The sequence below is a fragment of the Eutrema salsugineum genome, unplaced genomic scaffold (genome assembly GCF_000478725.1).
Source record: "Eutrema salsugineum unplaced genomic scaffold, Eutsalg1_0 scaffold_9, whole genome shotgun sequence".
NCBI classification, from domain to species: Eukaryota; Viridiplantae; Streptophyta; class Magnoliopsida; order Brassicales; family Brassicaceae; genus Eutrema; species Eutrema salsugineum.
Genome location: NW_006256342.1, coordinates 11,379,650 through 11,399,788, shown reverse-complemented (window position 1 = coordinate 11,399,788; position 20,139 = coordinate 11,379,650). Strand labels below are relative to the sequence as shown.

Below are 20,139 nucleotides of genomic sequence, written 5' to 3'. Positions count from 1 at the left end.
AGATGTGAAAACAGCGTTTCTTAATGGGAATCTAGATGAATGGATATTGATGGATCAACCAGAAGGGTTTGTCAAGAAGGGAGACGAAAACAAGGTGTGTCTCTTAAGGAAGTCGTTGTATGGATTAAAGCAATCTCCAAGGCAGTGGAATATAAGGTTTGATGGGTTCATGAAGCAAGAGAAGTTTCAGAAGAGCAGTTTTGATCCGTGTGTCTACATGAGGAATGTGCAAACTGATCAAGCGGTTTATCTTTTTGTTATATGTGGATGATATGTTAATCGCTTCAGGAGACATGTCAGAGATACGAAAGGTGAAAGAAAGCTTGAACAGGGAATTTGAAATGAAAGATCTGGGAAAGGCTTCTCGTATTTTGGGAATGGACATTATCCGAGATAGAGAGAAGGGTGTGCTGGTGTTATCACAGGAAAGCTACATTGGAAAGGTCTTAAAGGCATTTGGGATGACAGGGGCTAAACCTGTTACCACTCCTTTGGCACCTCATTTCAAGTTGAAGAGTTTGTCTAAAAGGGAAAGGAAAGAAGAAGCTGTTCATATGGAAAATGTTCCTTATGCTAGTGCAGTTGGGAGTCTTATGTATGCTATGATTGGTTCGAGACCAGACCTAGCGTATGCTGTTGGGGTTGTTAGCCGGTTTATGACAAGTCCAAGCAGAGAACATTGGTCAGCTGTTAAGTGGGTTCTCAGGTATCTTTCAGGAGCATCTAAAGCGTGTCTTACGTTCGTTAAGGGTTCAAGTTTTAACATTGAAGGGTTCTGTGATTCGGATTATGCCACAGACCTTGACAAAAGGAGATCTCTGACTGGGTTCGTGTTTAAAGTTTGGGGAAATTCAGTCAGTTGGAGATCAAACCTACAATCAGTTGTGGCGTTATCAACAACAGAAGCAGAGTATATGGCCCTCTCATCAGCTGTGAGAGAAGCAATTGGTTAAATGGAATTTGTGGTGAATTGGGTTTCAGTTCGGGAGGTGTTAAGATACACTGTGATTCACAGAGTGCTTTGGCGCTTGCAAAGAACTCAGTTCATCACGAGCGTACGAAACACATTGCTACTAAGTATCATTTTATACGGGATATAGTGGCAGATGGTGATATAGTTCTCTACAAGATTCACACGAGTAAAAATCCAGCAGACTTTCTAACTAAAGCCTTACCTGGGCCTAAGTTCCAACTCTGCTGTGATCTCGTAAACGTCGTCTGAAGACGGGTCGAGTCCGGGTAACTCCACCATCAGAGTTGCTCGCATGCATCAAGGTAAACAGTTTTGAATTAGTTTACACTGATGATTCTGATGTGTTGCTTAAAGGAATTTAAAAGGAGAAGGGAAGAGAGTTACCCGTGAGCGTGTGAACTGGAGAAACGGAAGTTCTTCGGTTCAAGGTGGAGCATCTGTGTAAGAGGTAAGAAAGACAATCAGGATCGTCGTTCTTAAACTCGTATACAGAGGTAAAAAGGAAGACATGCGAGAAGTGAATAGATCTGAAGGTTTCATGAGTTACCTTATGGTTATTCACGCGGCGAAGGTCCAGGATCGGGTCTTCGGGGATCTGAAAAGACATGCAAGACCAGGGCTCTGTGAGTTTTTCCAGGAAGTCGAATCGAGAGGAAGCAGATCTGTCGGAGAAATCAGTCGGTTTGAGAAAGGTTTCAACCGGAGCAGGTCGTGGTTTCGGACTCTCAGTTCGAGAGAAGTGGAAGAGAGGAATTAGGGTTTGGTCGGCGAGTATCTAGGTGTTATGTCTGAAAGGTGGAGTTTTGTTAGATGAGCTGGGTTCAGTCAAACACTAGACTGGGCCGGAGGCCCACGAGACTTCACGATTGGGCCTATATCCTAAAAGGGCCGGTAACTGTTTAATTCCGAGGTCGTCTTCTTCTTCACGAGAGCTGCACAAGGAACAGAGAGAGAGTTCAGTCTGTTATAGAGAGAGAAAGCTGAGATACAGTAGAGAGAGAGAGTGATGAGAGCTTACGGTGTTAAGGCGGTGTTCCGGTGGAAAGATTCCGGTCCCGATCATCTTCTTCCTTTTATTCTTTAAGCTTGTCTCTGTCAAGATTGTAAAGCACCTTCGGGCATCTCTTTGTAAACGATTCGATAGTGGAAGCAGTTGAAGGATCCCGTTCCCTCCTCAGAGACGTAGCCATATCGGTGAACTCTGGGTAAACAAATCGCGTTGTGTCTTTAATTGCTTATCTGAATTTACCTGCGAATTCAATATTCCTAGATTAGAATCTCTACAATAAAGTTTGTCAAACTTATCTCAAACCATCTTCCCAGCTTGTTAGCAACATGTAGTCACACTTAAATATTATATTTAGTTGATTGTTGTTACGAACATACTCTTTTTTGAAAATTGGATAAAATTTGCTTACGCAAGCCGTCAAAATAGAAGATATAATCATTCTCTTTGAGAAAAAAGAAGTTTAATTAGCATCTTAGAACAATAACCAAATATTAGCCCTCTATTGTTTTTCTTTTTAAGGAAATGGTGGTCCTTACCGTTGCTTAGTCGGCTTGTCTTCTGGACCGGGTTATCGCATAACAAGATTTATAGCACATCTCGAGGATAAATCTCGTATTATATTATCCATTTTGATCCTGAAGTGAATACTTCTTAGTTCTTATTGGCCCTCGAACCTTCAAGTGTTGGTGGTTTGGAATGGCCAAGAGTCCACGATTCTCATCATCTTTGATTTGCTTTTCAATTCTTAACTCTTTAAAATATATTTTGATTTTTTTTTTTAGTATTTTGTTTATACGAGCTATTTGTTTAGCCTTATACTGTGTTAAAGATAATACAGCTTGGAAATCACGAACTTGAATAAAATATAATCAAACTATCACTCTCTCACACACATTCTCATTTTAGAACAAATTAAGAACCAATTCTTATTTGTTATTAATTTTTTTTTTCAAAAGTTGCTAACTAATAGATCCATAACTTCTATTTTTCTTTGCTAACCCAATAATTTTCAGGACTCTAAGAAGAGGTGGAATATTGGGAGGCTTCAAACCAACCAGCAATCTATATACTTATTTGTGTAGTGATTTGCTTACGTGTCGTGCTCACATCGAGTTTAATAGTCTTTTGTTTATGTATCAGCTCTAAAATGAGTTTCGGCTGTAAAAAAACTAATTAGCCCCAATTTGTAATTACATGTCATTTTTTTATTGATTCTTATGTGATGATGTATTAAAAAAAACTTAAAACAACCCAGTCTAAATTATTATGGTTTAATGTTTAATTCCAAAGTCAAATCAAACTATTTTTAAAATTATATAAAACCAAAATCTAGAAAAAATTAACAAAAACCTTTTTTTAAAAAAAAAACAAAAAATGAAATCTATATCTCTTATGGAATGGTGTATAAAGCCAATCGACCAGATCTAGGTTAGTGTTCTCGATAATTATGATATATAGTTTAGTGTTTATCATTTCTTGTGTTTCCAAATTTTAGAAAAAAAATCTAACAAAAATTAAAAGAAACAAAAATAGAATTTATTCAAAAAGTAATGGATTGACGTTTCAAAACAAAAGAAATAAAAATTTAAAAGAATTATCTAATAAAAAAAAGAATCTATATATATAACTAATGGAATGTCGTTTAAAAAAAAAAGAAAATCATCTCTAACTAATGGAATACCGTTAATTATTATGATAGATAGATTAATGTTTACAATTTCTTATGTTTATAAAGTTTTTGATTTCTTATGATTTAGTATAAATATCAGCCACTTTTATCTAATTCTCTCCCAACTTTCAAAATTTTCTAACCTATTCCTTCATTTTCGTTAAAACTAAAAACTCATGGAGTACTGTTGGGATCGGTTTCACCCCAATCGGTTTAAACCACCTCAGGAATATCAGAGAGCCGATTTTGCAAGGAGAACCAGCGATCCATTAAGTATGGGCCGAGCCGCGCATGGGAGGAGTAGGCCAAGCTGTAAACGGGCCGAGCCGTGAGGAGGAAGTAAGTGAACCGAGCCTCGTGAAGAATATTCAAATGGGCCGAGCCGTGCATAAAAGAAGATGGGCCGAGCTGCGCACAAGAGAAAGTGGGCCGAGCCGGAAGATGCGAGCCTACTGAAACCCTAGGCAAAAGCGTTATGACGGTGGCCGCACGACAAGATAAGGGAATATTCCAAAAATCTCTCCCGAGATTTTCAGGAGAAGCGGTTTAGAGAGTTAGTATAAATAAGCGATTTACATGATTCATTATGTAACTTTTCACAACTTGAGAGAAATAAGACCTAAATACTTTTCAGCAAAAACCTTCTTTTGATCTTACTGTTCTTGCGATTACCCTAGAAATTTTAGATCCCTAAATTTTTCCTTACAAATTTTTGGTTGTGCGAGTTTTGGCTCACACAATTTGGCGCCGACTGTGGGGAATCGAAACTTTCTTACTCTAAATCGACAAGACTTTAAGATCCAAAGAACATGGCGAGCAACACCCTCGACGATAACAACAACAACAACGACAACAGCGCGGAGAAGGACGCCCCAGCATCGGGCACAACGACGGCGAAAACTGAAACCCAAGAGGAGATGCGAAACATGATGGCTGCGTTGATGAAGAAGATCGACGAGCAGGACAGAAGGAACGAGGCGATTACGGAAAGGCTCGACGCAATAACGGCCGAGCGACGACACCCGACTTGGAGAGCCGGAATCTCCGACCCGATGGATGGAATCCGGAGACGCTTCGATTTCTCAACGCCTGCAGAAGCCTCGGGGAGCGGCGCAAGAAACCCCTTGGCTCCACCAGTGTTTTGCCCCCTCGGCGAACAGACCCCCACGGCAACCCAAGTCAACATGACCGAGCCGCCTTCACTCCATCGGAACTCAAGGCGACGAGCCGACGAAGAGGAGAATGGCGTGATCGACGTGGACGCCCAACAGAACGGCTCGGCTCGGAGAATAAGCCAAGAAGAGCTCGACTCGTCACTAAACGGCATCCGAACTGATGAAGTCACCGACCCGGTTCGCCACGGCGACCCGACTGAAGAAGAGGAAAACCTCCAATGGATCGAGCAGACAGAGCGCGAAGACGAGCCGAGGAGAGAAGAGCGGGAGCGGCCTCGCCAATCGAAGGGAATGACTCACGCACAAACCCTCGAAATCAAAGAACTGCAAGCCTCAATGGCTCGGACGGTGGCCGAGATACACGCCATGAAGTCTCAAGTGCATAACGCGACGAGTGCCGCACCCGAGATCGATCGAATGCTCGAAGAAACCCAGAGAACACCATTCATGGCGAGAATCACGAAAGCTAGGATCCCCGAGCCTGGGAAGGTGAGAATCCCATTCTACGAAGGAACGACCGACCCGAAGGCGCACATCACAGCATTCCGGATAGCAATGGGATGAGCTTTCACAAAGAACGCTGCCAATCTGACCGAGCGGGAAGTAGATGCCGGATATTGCCTACTTTTCGTAGAACATCTCAAGGGAACCGCGCTCAAATGGTTTTTTGAGACAGGAGCGCAATTCAATCGGCAGTTTCTAACAGCTCTCCGCTTTGTTCCTTAAGCAATACTCGATGTTCATGGATAGAGGAACTTCTGATGCCGACCTGTGGACGTTATCCCAAGGACCGAATGAACCGCTCCGGGATTACATGGCAAGGTTCAAGGCGACCATGTCCAAAGTAGAAGGAATAAGCGACAAGGCTGCACTCGAAGCTCTGAAGCGGTCCTTGTGGTACAAATCCAAATTCCGACGGGAAATGGCCCTCAACACGCCACAAACGATTCAAGATGCCTTGCATCGGTCGTCAGACTTCGTCGTAAACAAAGAAGAAATGAAGAATCTGGATGAACAATACGAAGCAACGAAAGCAGCGATCCGGAGCTCAATTTTGACGCGCCCCGCGAAGAAAGGTAATCCATCACACAACGCAACAACGCAAAGCTCGGACGAACCAAGAAGCAGAGGTGCCCACAATTACCAAGTAGGCACTAGACGCAGAAGAGGAGAGCTGTGCAGCAAAAACTTGGGTAAGAGGACCCACCAACTACGACGAAAAGGCGTTCTGCGAGTATCACCAGCACAATGCCGAACTCTAGGAGCAAAACTCGCGGCTAAGATGGCAACGGGAGAGCTCCAGAACGCGGTGAATCTCAAAGACCTCATCCCTAATGAGCCAAAAGAGGGAACCGAGCCGAGCGGCACGGCAGAACCCAGAAATCCTCCCCGACGAGGCGATAACACCAAGCGCGACAGGAGAGGTGAACCCGAAGAACGACCCGAGCCGAGGCAAAGAATCAACATGATCATGGGTGGCTCCCAATACTACCAAGACACAGTGTCTTCCATTAAGGCTTACCAGCGCCGAGCCGAAGCGAAGGAAAATTGGACGGAGCCGACCGATATTCCGAACACGATGATCTCCTTCGCCAAAGAGGAAACGGCAGGGATAGATAGACCACACAATGATCCACTAGTGATCGAATTGACGATCAGAGACCACGACGTAGCAAGAGTACTCATCGACACCGGGAGCTCGGTAGATGTTATTTTCAGGGAGACACTCAGAAGGATGGGAATCGATCTCTCCGAGGTGACAGCGATCCCCAAACCTCTAACCGGATTTTCAGGAGAAACGACAATAACTATGGGCACAATAGTCTCCCTGTGGTAGCCGGTGGAGTCACTAGGATCCTCGAATTCTGTGTCACCGATCACCCTGCAATCTACAATGTGATTATGGGAACTCCGTGGATCAACGCGATGAGGGCGATCCCTTCAACCTATCACCTCTGCCTCAAATTCCCAACCCCAACAGGCATTAAAATGATTTGGGGAAGGCAGAAGGAGTCGCGAATGTGTTGCCTGGCGGAGCATAAGTTGAGGAACCCCGTTACCGATGCACGAGCAGATGTAGATCGCAAAAAGCTAAAGACGGACCGAGAGCCTGCGAACGAGCTCTCGAAACTCTTATAGCAATTAAAGATTGCGGAGAGCCGCAAAATGCGCGCCGAGCCGGCATGTGATGCGGTGGACTCGGTGTGTATAGACGAGGCATGTCCAGAACGACGAGTTGAAATCGGAACTAAGCTAGAAGAGCCTCTAAGAAGCGAGCTTCTGTCCCTCCTCAAGGAGAATATCGACACTTTCGCATGGACCCCACCTTCAAACAAATTAAGCAAAAAAGGAGGAAGCTCGGACCCGAACGAGCTAAAGCAGTTTACGACGAAGTGGAGAGATTGCTCAAAGTAGGATCAATCGCCGAGGCCAAATACCTGGACTGGCTCGCGAATCCGGTGGTTGTGAAGAAGAAGAACGGCAAGTGGCGGGTCTGTGTAGACTTCATCGACCTCAACAAGGCGTCCCCAAAAGACAGTTTCCCACTACCACACATCGACTGGCTCGTCGAAGCCAGTGCGGGAAACAAGTTGTTAACATTTATGGACGCGTTTTCTGGTTACAACCAAATCCTGATGCATCCCAACGACCAGAAAAAAAACGGCGTTCATAACCGATCGCGGGGTATACTGCTACAAAGTCATGCCGTTCGGACTCAAGAACGCAGGGGCAACATATCAGCGGCTTGTAAATAAAATGTTCGCAGATCAGCGGCTTGTAAATAAAATGTTCGCAGATCAGCTTGGAAAAACCATGGAGGTTTACATCGATGACATGTTGAGGAAGACCATGCCGCGCACCTACGAGAATGCTTCGAGCAGTTAAACAAACACAACATGAAACTAAACCCGGTGAAGTTCAGATTCGCGGTTACCTCGGGAGAGTTCCTCGGCTACCTGGTAACTCACCGAGGCATCGAAGCAAATCCTAAGCAGATCAACGCATTAATCGAGATGCCCTCTCCAAGGACGAAGCGAGAAGTTCAAAGGCTCACAGGAAGGGTCGCTGTACTAAACAGATTTATTTCCCGCTCCACCGACAAGTGCCTGCCTTTCTACGACACCCTTCGAGGAAATAAGAAGTTCGAGTGGGACGAGCGATGCGATACAGCTTTCCAGGAGTTAAGGAGTTATCTGGCGAGCCCGCCGATCTTGGCGAAACCAGTTGAAGGAGAGCCCCTCTTCCTCTACATCGCCGTATCTGTTACGGCTGTGAGTGGGGTGTTGATAAGGGAAGAGCAATCCGAGCAAAAACTCATCTTCTACGTCAGCCAGACACTGACCGATGCTGAGACCCATTACCCCCAGATCGAGAAGGTTGCCCTAGCCATTGTAGTATCAGCTCGCGAGCCGCGTCCGTATTTTCAATCACATTCGATCGTTGTGCTCGCTACACTTCCGCTGCGTTTGATCCTGCACAGCCTGAGCCAATTCGGGCGGCTCGCCAAATGGGCCATAGAGTTGAGCGAGTACGATATCGAATATCAGAATAGGTCGTCTGCGAAATCACAAGTGCTCGCAGATTTTCTCATCGAACTTCCGGCCGAGGCGACGACCAAGCCAACCCCAAACGAAGTATGGACGCTGCACGTCGACGGCTCGTCATCTAAACACGGGTCGGGAATAGAAATCCGTCTCACCTCTCCCACCGGGGAAATATTGGAGCAGTCTTTTCGTCTGAACTTCCACGCCTCGAACAACAAAGCACAATACGAAGTACTAATCGCTGGCATACGATTGACACAGGGAATCGGAGTTCAAAAGATAAGAGCCTTTTGCTATTCACAGCTTGTAGCATGCCAATTCAACGGAGAGTACGAGGCGAAGGATGGACGAATGGGAGCTTACCTCAAAGTGGTCCAAGATTTGGTGCAAAAGTTCGACGAGTTTGAGCTCACACGAATACCCCGAGGTGAAAACACCTCGGCATATGCCTTGGCAGCACTTGCTTCGACTTCAGACCCAGACCTCCGACGAACAATTCTAGTCAAATTCATCGAACGTCCTAGCATCGCAGAAGTAGAAGGAGTTCGGCGGATAAATCCTCCTGAGCAGGAACCAGAGAGCGGCGAAAAAAGCCCTATGGATGAAGACGCCTCACCAGCCGAGCTGGAGTACGGCTGCGACCAAGAATGGCTCGGAGCCATCCGAGTATATATCGCCAATGAAGAAGTACCATCCGACAAGTGGGAAGCCCGCAAATTAAAAGCTCAGGCCGCGCGATATGTCCTCGTCGACGACGAGATGTTTAAATGGAGATTTTTAGGACCGCTCATAACATGCGTCGAGAGACCGAAGGCAAGAAAAATAATGCACGAAGTGCACAGCGGCGCGTGCGGAAACTATTCTAGCGGAAGGTCACTCGCGATCAAGATAAAACGGCACGGTTACTTCTGGTCTACGATGGTCAAGGACTGCGAGAGGTTTACGGCGAAGTGCGAGAAATGTCAATGGCACGCGCCTACAATCCACCAACCTACCGAGCTGCTGTCATCGATCTCATCACCTTATCTTTTCATGAGATGGTCGATGAATATAGTCGGACCTCTACATCGATCGAAGCAGAAGCGCTTTCTGCTCGTCCTCACGGATTATTTTTCTAAGTGGGTCGAGGCCGATTCCTACGCGAGCATAAATGACGCTCAAGTCGAAAACTTCGTCTGGGAAAACATCATCTGCCGACATGGGGTCCCCTACGAGATAGTCACCGATAACGGATCCCAGTTCATCTCAACGCGCTTTGAAGCTTTCTGCGAGAAATGGAAAATTCGTTTGAGCAAATCTACGCCAAGTTATCCCCAAAGGAACGGACAAGCCGAAGCAGCCAACAAGACAATCCTAGACGATCTAAAAAAGAGGCTTGACGCCAAGAAAGGACGATGGGCAGACGAGCTCGAAGGAGTCATTTGGTCGCATCGGACAACTCCGCGCCGAGGTACTGGAGAAACTCCATTCGCTCTAGTCTATTAGGCAGAATGCGTAATTCCCCTCGAGGTGGATTGCCCAGGTATTCGACAAAGACTTCTGCCAGGACAGGAGGGCTTGAATCACTTAATGATGCTGGACGAGCTCGATTTGGTCAACGAAAGGCGCGACCAAGCTCTAATCCGAATCCAAATTTACTAACAAGCAACGGCGAGGTACTACAACAAAAATGTCCGAAGTCAAAGATTTAAAGAAGAATGCGGGAAAGCTCGGAGCAAATTGGGAAGGTCCTTACAAGATTACAAAAGTAGTTCGCCCAGGAGTCTACGAACTTGCGACGGTAGCTGACGAAGCAATTCCAAGATCGTGGAATGCAATGCATCTGAAGAAGTATTATCACTAAGGCTACAACACGCTCAACATGAAATACAGGACGACTTGATCCCTGCAAAGGGTACGTAGGCAGCCCGTCCTCGGACGGGTTCAGCTGTCCCCCCTCCTAAAAAGGGGGGGGGGGGAAGTGGGTACGTATACACATACCTTCCTTAACTCTACAATTTTGGCTCGTCTACTATCTCTAGGGTCATAGCCACTTCGGCCAGTTTTCCATTCGTTTTAAACTAGTTAGTTGTTTCATGATTCACCTCGGATTTTTAATTCACTCGCCACTCCGGCTAGTTTTCATTTATCACTTATGTACACTTCGCCTAGACATTTACTTGTTCTTGCATCTACTTCGGCAAACTACGTTTCCAAATACCTCGCCTCGTTGCTGGCCACAGCGAGGCAACAGTCACAAAGTTCTCTAAATGGACTCTTAACCACCTTTCCTAGGATGAGGGTGCAAGCTACATCCTCTATGGATTGAAATTAAGCGCGCTATACAAATTTAAGACCAAAAACGTATCGGTCACCACGGTTCGTCATCGCACACGAGACTGTAAGTCGAGACTACATCGCTTTCTCTAAAACCGAAACGAACTCTTAAAACCCGGCAAACGCATTCACCCTCTCGGGAACGCCGATCTATAATCAAACTTCGATGTCGTTTCAGGACATAGACCTCGGCAACAAGAGTTCCAACCTAAGCGCCTCGAACGGCCAAAACTAAATCCAACCTAAAATACCTCCGCACTGAATCTTTTCTAACTCAAACACCTCGGCTCCTACGGTCGAAGGCACAAAGAACGACAATCCCTTAAAAGAATCAACCCCAACTCGGGTTTCAAACTTAAACAGAATCTGTAACAACACGTCCTTTAGTCCAGCTTTCTAGCAATCTTTCGTGACAGTTCAGCCAGAGAAGCAAACGAAAGCCCCCTCGGCTCGGCTCGAAAAAACCAGTCGACAACAATCCGTCCCAGCCAATGCTTCCTCAAAAAAATTCATTAATAAACCTTCAAAGGCAAAGACAACATTTCTAAAAACGACTAAGGGGAAAGATGAAGGTAACCGCTACTAAATCAATCCACCAATAAAATCAATAGTCAAGTGGATAAAGCCGTCCAAACACCAATTACATAAGAGTTCGAAAAAATGGATAAAAGCATAAAAGTCTTTAGTACAAAAACACATGAAGTAAAAGATGAGGGAAGGAAGAGTGAGTTAAGCCGCGGACTGCGTTTCCCGCTCAGAAAGGAGGTTCGCAAGGGCCGGTGTACCCGCATTTGATCCGGTTGGATCAACAACGCCCAGGTTAGCCGCTGTTTCCTCGATCGGTTCGTTACCTAGACAGGAGTCTACAGAATCCGGCGACGCAGGTGAGAAGACGAGCTCACCTTGGATCTCAGAAGCAATGCGATCATACGCCTCGTCATCGACGTATTCGTGCTCCCAATCTTTTAGCTTCGCCTCCTCGTCATCAAGTGTTGGGCCATCCGGTTTCCTCAGGTCGTTGATCATAGCAAGATTGCCCTTGATCTGCCCCAGCTCGTTCTCGTCGTTTTTAGCCTTCTCGAGTTTGGCTAGACCTTCTTCTACCTTGGCGAGGCGTTCCTAAAACTTAGCCGTCAGTTCTCGCCTCGTTTCCTTCTTCGCACGCTTGACCTTACCATCAAACAAGGCATCCTTGGCCTCGATATGCCTCTTAAGCAACGCCAGCTCGGTGCTTTTGGCTCTCCTGGCCTTCTCGAGGCGAATGACCGAGGTGGAAACCTTGTCGACATCGGTACGAAGAACTATCTTCTCCTCTTCCAGCCTTGACACCCTGGTCATCGCCTCGTCCAGCTTCCCCTTCGCCGCCGCGGTCTCGTTCCGAGCCTCGTCCAGGTGACGTTCGACCTTGGACAGGTCCGCCTCGTACTCAGCCATCAACTCGTTGATGGCCGCTACAAACTGCAAAGAATAGTACGCGTTAAACACTTAGTCAAAATTTGATAAAATAAGGTGAGTAAACAGAACATACCTTGGTGCCGCGCTGTGCCATAAGACCTTGGTCTCCTCAACTTCTCATGAGGAGGAAGACGCGTGTTAGCATTGTTGACACGCGAGAACATCACCGCTGAGGCGTCTGGATCGTCGACAACCAACTTGCGAGAAGCGGGATCATCAGACACTGGCTTGCGCTTCTTCTTAGGCGGCTCGTCTTTTTGAACAGCCACGCCTTGCCCTTTATTAGCGGCCGAACGTTTTCGACCAGAATCGTGCTTTTGAAGATGTGAAGCCGGAGGCCTGGATAACTTCGGAAGAGCCAGAATATCCGAGCTGGAAGGAGTTTTACTCCGCGCCGCGGAGTCGTCTTTGAGCGCCTCGGGAATGATTTCACTCGGTTCCACCTCGGGCGCCACTTCTTTCTCGTTCACCTCGGCAACGTTCACCCCCACAGCTCGGGTCGCGCCCTCATCATCACGGCTCGGCGGAACGTGTTGAGGGACAGCCTCGGCCCCCGTTTGAGCAGCCTCAATGGCTCGTCTCGCAGCTTCTTCTTCTTCGCGCCTCTTTTTATCTCTAAGAGTAATGATCACCATTTTCTCCCTTGTGTCTCTTGAGGAATTTTAAGACGAAGAGCTAACAGGAACTCCAGCAAAAACTTGCGCTCTTTTCACTCTCTCAAACGTAAAATGCTTCCTCCAATTAACTCTTCGGGCCGCGAGAGAATCTCAAACAACAAAGAGGTCGTCGGGAATTGGCGGAAGAATACTCCGAACTGCAAAAACAACACGAAAACAACCAGCTCAGTAAGGGGAGATTATATAATAACAGTTCCGAGCAGAGACAAAGCTTCGGATCGGCTACCAAGTGGTCCCCAAGCGGTCTTGGTTTTTTGAACGTAATCCTCGCCGACTGACGCCTCGTTCACCAGGACATAGAAAAAGCGCTCGGTCCAAAATTGATATTTGCTTGGAAAACCACCTATGATCCGGCGATTGGGCTTGTTAGAAATATAAAATCTATCTACCTTTGGAGCTTTTCTGATCTCCAACAAGTTTAACAGGTGATTCAATTCAATGTCAAGCCTGCATTCAAAGCTTCGAACTAGAATGCCGATCATGTGTCGCAGACCCCTCGGCATAATCTGCCAGATCAAGATCCCATGTTTCCAGAGGTACTCAAGGATAACTCCGGGGATCGGAAACCAGAGAAAACAAAGCTCAAAGAACGCCTCGTACAGAGTAAAGTGGTTCTCAGGGGGTTTGTCGGCTCGGTCATTCTTTTCTGGCAGGATAAATTCTACTGCCTCGGATATCCTGAAGCGACATCTCAACGCCTCGAGTGAGTCTGGGGAGGAGAGCGTGGAGCCGGGCGGGTCAGGTTTTTGTCTTTTCACTCGTTTTGTTTCCCTTGCCCGGACGAAAAAGCACCTCGGGATGCCATGAGACGTTCTAATTCAAGCCTCGCCTCGAATAGATCAAAGGGAAAAGCTTCCTCTTCAGCTTTCACTGCGGCTAAATTTCCATCTTCGTTATAAGCGGGGCCCTGAGGACGGCTCGTCGAAACCGACGGCTCGTTGTTTGGAGAGCGAGCACCTGATGGACTTGAGCGATTCGATGCCTTGTCGTTTTCGGATGAACGGTTGGAAGGGCTCTGATATGTCTATATTTTACATCATTTAGATTGCATTATAGAGTCCTCATCATGTGTTTTCTCATGTAAATTGAGTCTTTAGGCGTTAAAATAGGACTTAGGGCTTGCATTAGGTCCCAAAGAGTTTTGCATGTTTTGAAGTCTTTATCAGGAGCTTTGGATACCAATTGGAGCCTAAGAAGAGGAACAGAAAAGAAAACGGTGAAGAAAAGGGTCAAAAATGGTGAAAACCGCTTGGAGGAATTTCTCGGCCAAATCTCGTACCGGCTGGTCGGAAACCTCGGCCAAAATGTTTACCGTACGCTCATTACCGGCCAAAAACCTTACCGATCGGCCAGAATCGAGTATCGAGTGCAAAAATACCATGGGACAAGTTTTTGACCGAGGCAAGAATTTTTACGACCAAAAAGCTTACCGCGGTACACAGCCCTCAGCCATTTTTCTTACCGCGGGAAGGTTTTTACGACCAAAAGTTGTCCTTGCCCGCGCAATTCAGAGATCAGCAATCCGGGGAACCTTCCGGTCCGAATCAGTTGGCGGGGTCTTCACCAAAGTTGGAGATAATCAAGAAAAGATTCCAGAACAGTTAGAATCATCCAATTCGGACCAGTGGAGAGAAAGATATGGCTTCCGGAGCATTCACCAGCATTGCGCATACCCGAGAACTGAACGGCGAACTTCAAAGATCATGGCGGACGGAGCCCCTCCAGACCGAACCAGCTTACTCGGTCTTCACCAAAGTTCGAGATCCATGGAAGATCTTCTCAGAGCATTTGGAATCGCTCAATTCGGAGCAATTGTTTGGAAGATAGGGTCTCCGGAGTTCACATCGGTCTAAAAGTCTATTTTCCGGTGATTTCAATGCGGCGCAAAGATGTTAAATCCAGGAAGCCTTCCACTCCCCAAGCTCCGATGGTTTCTTCACCAAAGTTCGATCTTATTGAGTCATCTTGACTGTGGAACTGATCCCAGAGCAATTGGAGTCGTGTGCTGAAAGTTACTGCTTCCGGAAGGTGACAGGGTCGATACAAGCCTAAAAGAGTTGCGATACGCGCTAAGTATTTTCACAAGCCTCGGTATCTTTACCTTGGCGTCACTCAAGTCGAGGAAGTATTCTGGACTAGACCTCGTGCCAAAGCCTTGGCATGGTTAGATCGAGGCATGCATATGTAAGAACTGAAGCTGGAAACGACTAAGTGTTGAAAGTACACCTCGGTGTAATGACCTCGGCGGGCATGCCGGACTGTGTTCTCCCAAGCACCTCGACATCATGACCCCTCGACATTTTATCCCGAGGTCCCTTGTCACGAACGCAGAATCAAGAACAGAATGGCTCAAGAACATACACGTGAGGATAGATCAAAGACTAGGGTTCATGCATGTTCTTGACGTGTTCTTCACGAGATCTTCATCTGGATCCTGACTCACGTGCACGCCTCGGCATGAAGACCTCGGCTTCACTTTCCGACACACCGTGGCACTCACCCATCAACCCAAGAAGGCGGTTCAGTACCCGGTTTGTTCCGGGCTGACCCGCGACACTTTCCCTTTGCTATAAATACATTTTGAGACAAAAAACCTAGTTATCTTATCTCTTATCTGTTTTTAGCTCTAAGAACTTCCTTTTTTGTGAAACTTGATTAATCTAATCCGATATCTCGTTTTTGCATCAGAATCTTGTTCTTTCTTTATTTCTTTTATCATCCAACATCAAACTCCTTATCATGACTAGCTACACGTCTTGCAAAGGACTTAGTGAGCTCGTTATGATCAGTGAGTAGTCGTTTAAGCGGCTTTAGATAGGTAGATTAGGGTGCTTTCAAGGTGGATTAATGGGTTTAGGTGTCTAGTCTTGCATGTTTTATTCCTTAACCGACGAGATCTCTAAGCTGGGTCCAAGCACATCACTTGAGGTTCAGATCTGAGACATATCTCGCATCAGAAGTGTTTGTAGAAATGTCTGAACCACTCGGTTAAGGGTTTAAGAGTCTTTCATCGCGAGAGTGATAGTTTGTTCTCTTAAATGACGTTTTTGAACCGATTCTTATTGCTGACTGATTCGTGCTTCTCAAAAGGGATTTTGGTATGAAAGAGGATCAGTTTAGACGTTTAATACTTTCATGAGAAGATTAACGTGCCTTGAGTTCAAAGTCAAATGAAATCGCTTGATAAAATGATTCATTAGCCCCTTAGTCTAACTTGGAAGCACCCGAGTCAAATATCCTGTCTAAAGCTTCTGCCTTTATCATTTATTACCATCATCTAAATCACCTGTTTGTTATTTGCATCTTGATTAGTTTAAATCTCTGCTTTTATTTAACTTTATTGCTCATTTGCCTGTTAATCATCGTCACCAAACTTTTATCATCTTGTCTTGACTTAAGTGAACAAATGACATAGGCTAGTGTCTCGTTTACAAGCTTGGTTTGACACCCCTTATACTACTTTGACAAGGGGATTGATAACCCTTCTAAGAGCCTGAAAACTCTTAGTTATCAATTGGCGCCGTTGCCAACTTGTAGGAGCATTAGTCTCTTGTTTTTTCTTGAGTTCAAGCTTTTCTTTCCTTTGTTTTACTAACTTCTTCCCAAGTTCTTGTTTTGTTTTCAGGTGCATGAATACCAGGTCTCGGAGCACAGGATCGCTTTTCCCATACGACTATAACATCGACAGATTAGAAAAGCGAGCTCGCGAGAGAGAACGGCACTTTGACAGACTTGGAATGGCAGAACAACAGAAATGGAGCAACAGGCTCAGGCAGCCGAGCACCAGGCTCAGGCTAATCAGGCGCAGGCAGGAAGAAATGAACAACAAGCCTATGTTAATCAGCAACAGGCTCAAAGAAACGAACGGCTTGCTCAGCAAAACCAACACCAAGCGAATAGAAATGAACAACAAGCCCATCATGTTCATCCGCCACCGCCCCAAGTTCAGAGACAACATCCTCCAATCTGTGTTGGAGAGAATGACCGAGCTAATGCGCACCAATACCGAGCTGGGATTCAAGCTCCACCAGTTCAAAACAACAACTTTGAAGTTAAAGCTTCCCTGCTCAATATGGTGCAAAACTCAAAGTTCCACGGTCTGGCTGGAGAAGACCCTCTCGAGCATCTAGATCAATTTGATCGGGTTTGCGACTTAACCAAGATAAATGGCGTCTCCGAAGATAGCTTCAAGCTACGCTTGTTCCCTTTCAGCCTCGGTGATAAAGCACACCAGTGGGAAAAGAATATACCGAGGGGTTCTATACAAACCTGGGAGCAGTGTAAACTGGCGTTCTTATCAAAGTTCTTTTCCACATCACGCACGGCTAAGCTCAGGAATCAGATCTCAAGTTTCACGCAGCACAATAACGAGAGCTTTAGTGAAGCTTGGGAACGGTTTAGAAGCTACACTAACCAATGCCCACACCACGGCTTCTCAGAGGCATCCCTCTTGAGTACTTTATACCGAGGTGCACTCCCCAAGATCAGAAACCAACTCGATACAGCTTCAAATGGGAATTTTCTTGGAAAAGAGATCACTGCGGCAATGGAACTAGTTGAGAACCTAGCCATGTCCAATGACACGTATGGAGAGGACTTTGATAGAGCAAACCGTACAGAGGGATCTAGTGATGAACAGCACATGGAAAAGGATATAAGAGAGCTTCAGAGTAAGCTTGACAAGGTTTTGATGGCGACTCAAAAGCCAATACACTTTGTAGGCGAGTTTGATGAGCAAGGGCCAAGTTTTGACAATGTTAATGAAGATGGTCTAACACAAGAGGAGCTGAATTACATAGGGAATCAGCAGAGGTATCAGCGGTTTAACAACTACAACAGTAACCCAAACCTCTCATACAGAAACCCGAATGTAGCTAACCCTCAAGACCAAGTGTACCCTGCTCAACAACAACAACAACGCTATGCTCAAAAGGCTCCTTTTCAGAATACCTTCCATCACAAGCAACAGTTCAGTGGGCAACAACACGGCTACACTCAGCAGAATCAAGCGGCTCAGAGTAACAACTTCAACAACCAACCGCAGCAACACAAGTTTCCACCAGGGTTCCATCCGCAGCCGATGGGTAATCAACAACAGATTCAGAGAACGGGTCAGAATCAAATGGGGAACGACGTCTGTGGGATACTACAGCAACTGTTACAGGGCCAGCAAAGGGTTGAGAGCCAGCACGCGACAATGCAGCAAGATATCAGAGAGCTTAAGCAGAATCAAGCTTCTACATCATCGAGAGGCCCAGCTTTACCAGGTAAACCGGAGCCGAACCCTAAAGAGTATGTGAACGCCATCACATTGAGGAGTGGTAAGGAATTACAAACTCCAACGCCTAAGACAAAGCTCATTGAGGCCAATGAGCAATTAGAGGGGGAGGCAGCCTCAGACGATGCGTGTAAAGAAGCGGTCTTAGAGAAAGAACCGATCAAGGACAAAGGAAAAGAGGTGGAAAAGACAACCGAGCTTGAAAAGCCCTATGTTCCACCACCACCTTATCAACCCAAGATACCGTTCCCAGGGCGTTTCAAAAAGAAAATCCTAGACAAGGCCAAGGCGGTCTTTGAGAAACACTTGGAGAACACGCAACTCACCTTACCCATTATAGATGCTTTCTTAGCTATACCCCAGCTTGGGAAGTTTCTAAAGGACGCGATCCTCAACAAGACAAAGGTGCTCCAGGGTATGGTGATACTGAGCCATGAGTGCAGTGCCATAATACAAAGAAGATCTATACCAAGGAAGCTATCCGATCCGGGCAGCTTCACTTTGCCGTGTGCTTTAGGTCACCTGAAGTTCTCAAACTGTTTATGTGACCTTGGAGCTTCTGTGAGCTTAATGCCTTACACGGTGGCCAAGAGATTGGGATACAAAAGCTACAAGCCAGCCAAGATCTCTCTTGTATTAGCTGATAGATCGGTTAGATTACCGGTGGGGTTGCTTGAGGATCTACCTTTGAGGATCGGTGAGATAGAAATCCCCACGGACTTCATAGTTCTTGAGATGGACGAGGAACCATTAGACCCTATCATCTTGGGCCGACCGTTCTTAGCAACCGCAGGAGCCATAATAGATGTGAGAGGAGGAATGATTGAACTACACATCGGTTCCGAGACTATGAAGTTCAACGTGAAGGAAATGATGAAGAAACCGACCATTGGAGGTCAGGTTTTCTATGTGGAGGTAATGGAGGAGCTGGCTGATGAGCTCCTTGAAGAGTTGAACGCAGAGGATCCGTTACAAGTGGTCTTAACGCGGGAACAAAGCGAGCATGGGTACTTGAACGAGGAAAGCGAGGTGTACAAGCGTCTTTTGGACCAACCGAGGGAACTTGGAGCTGGGGCGAGGTTTTTGGAGCTCCACACGAGCAGCCTCGACATTCTAGAAAGCGAGGAGTCAAAGGGAAAAGAAAAGACACCTCGGGATATCATGGCCGTGACAACTCATACCGAGGCCGATGGTAAACCGCGCGAGAATGAAGCAAAGGCCGAGGAAGCTGTTCCGGGCCAATGCAGCTTTGATGCCAATTGGAATGAGGCACACACACCCCCTGTTGAGCTCAAGCCTCTACCAACAGGGCTCAGGTATGCATTCTTAGGTCTAAACTCTACTTTTCCTGTGATCATAAACGATAACTTGCTTGAGCATGAGGAACGTGCATTACTTAGTGAAATAAGGAAATTCAGGAGAGCCATAGGGTATTCCTTGGCTGACATTAGAGGAATCTCTCCTGATATATGCACCCACAGGATCCACCTAGAGGACCAAGCCATGTCCTCTATTGAGCACCAACGTCGACTTAACCCGAACCTCAAAGAGGTGGTTAAGAAGGAGATACTAAAGCTCCTTGAGGCAGGGATAATATATCCAATCTCTGACTCTCGGTGGGTATCTCCTGTACAGGTTGTGCCCAAGAAAGGTGGGATCACGGTGGTGAAAAACGATAAGGATGAACTCATAGCCCAAAGAACTATAACCGGCCATCGCATGTGCATTGACTATAGGAAATTGAATTCTGCATCAAGAAAAGATCATTTTCCTTTACCATTCATTGATCAAATGCTTGAACGGTTAGCTAATCATCCTTATTTTGTTTTCTCGATGGATACTCGGGGTTCTTTCAAATACCTATAGACCCCCGAGATCAAGAGAAACGACATTCACCTGCCTTTATGGCACTTATGCTTATAGAAGAATGCCATTCGGTTTGTGTAATGCACCGGCCACTTTTCAAAGATGTATGATGCACATTTTCTCTGATCTAATTGAAGAGAAAGTTGAGGTGTTTATGGATGACTTCTCCGTATACG

At 46.1% G+C, this 20,139-nt stretch overlaps 2 protein-coding genes and 1 non-coding gene across 3 annotated transcripts; 2 read left to right on the top strand and 1 right to left on the bottom strand.

Annotated features, from left to right (window-relative positions):
* The first annotated feature begins 5,562 nt into the window (after positions 1-5,562).
* On the top strand, positions 5,563-6,965 carry LOC112086037. Its single transcript, XM_024154839.1, has 2 exons — positions 5,563-6,504; positions 6,546-6,965. Exons 1-2 carry the CDS (start codon positions 5,563-5,565, stop codon positions 6,963-6,965), a joined length of 1,362 nt encoding a protein of 453 aa, XP_024010607.1.
* A 758-nt stretch (positions 6,966-7,723) lies between these two features.
* LOC112086031 lies at positions 7,724-9,856 on the top strand. Its single transcript, XM_024154836.1, has one exon. It carries the CDS (start codon positions 7,724-7,726, stop codon positions 9,854-9,856), a length of 2,133 nt encoding a protein of 710 aa, XP_024010604.1.
* Positions 9,857-17,146: 7,290 nt separating this feature from the next.
* Positions 17,147-17,253, bottom strand: LOC112087268. Its single transcript, XR_002899993.1, has one exon. It is a non-coding gene; the product is annotated as a small nucleolar RNA R71 (small nucleolar RNA).
* Between the last annotated feature and the right edge of the window lie 2,886 nt (positions 17,254-20,139).

What these genes read in the sequence shown, in the direction of transcription:
- LOC112086037 (XM_024154839.1), top strand. Translation starts at nt 5,563, where the DNA reads ATGTTCATGGATAGAGGAACTTCTGATGCCGACCTGTGGACGTTATCC. An exon ending in GAGACCACGACGTAGCAAGA is followed by an intron (nt 6,505 to 6,545) that starts GTACTCATCGAC and finishes TGTTATTTTCAG; the next exon opens with GGAGACACTCAGAAGGATGG.
- LOC112086031 (XM_024154836.1), top strand. Translation starts at nt 7,724, where the DNA reads ATGAAACTAAACCCGGTGAAGTTCAGATTCGCGGTTACCTCGGGAGAG.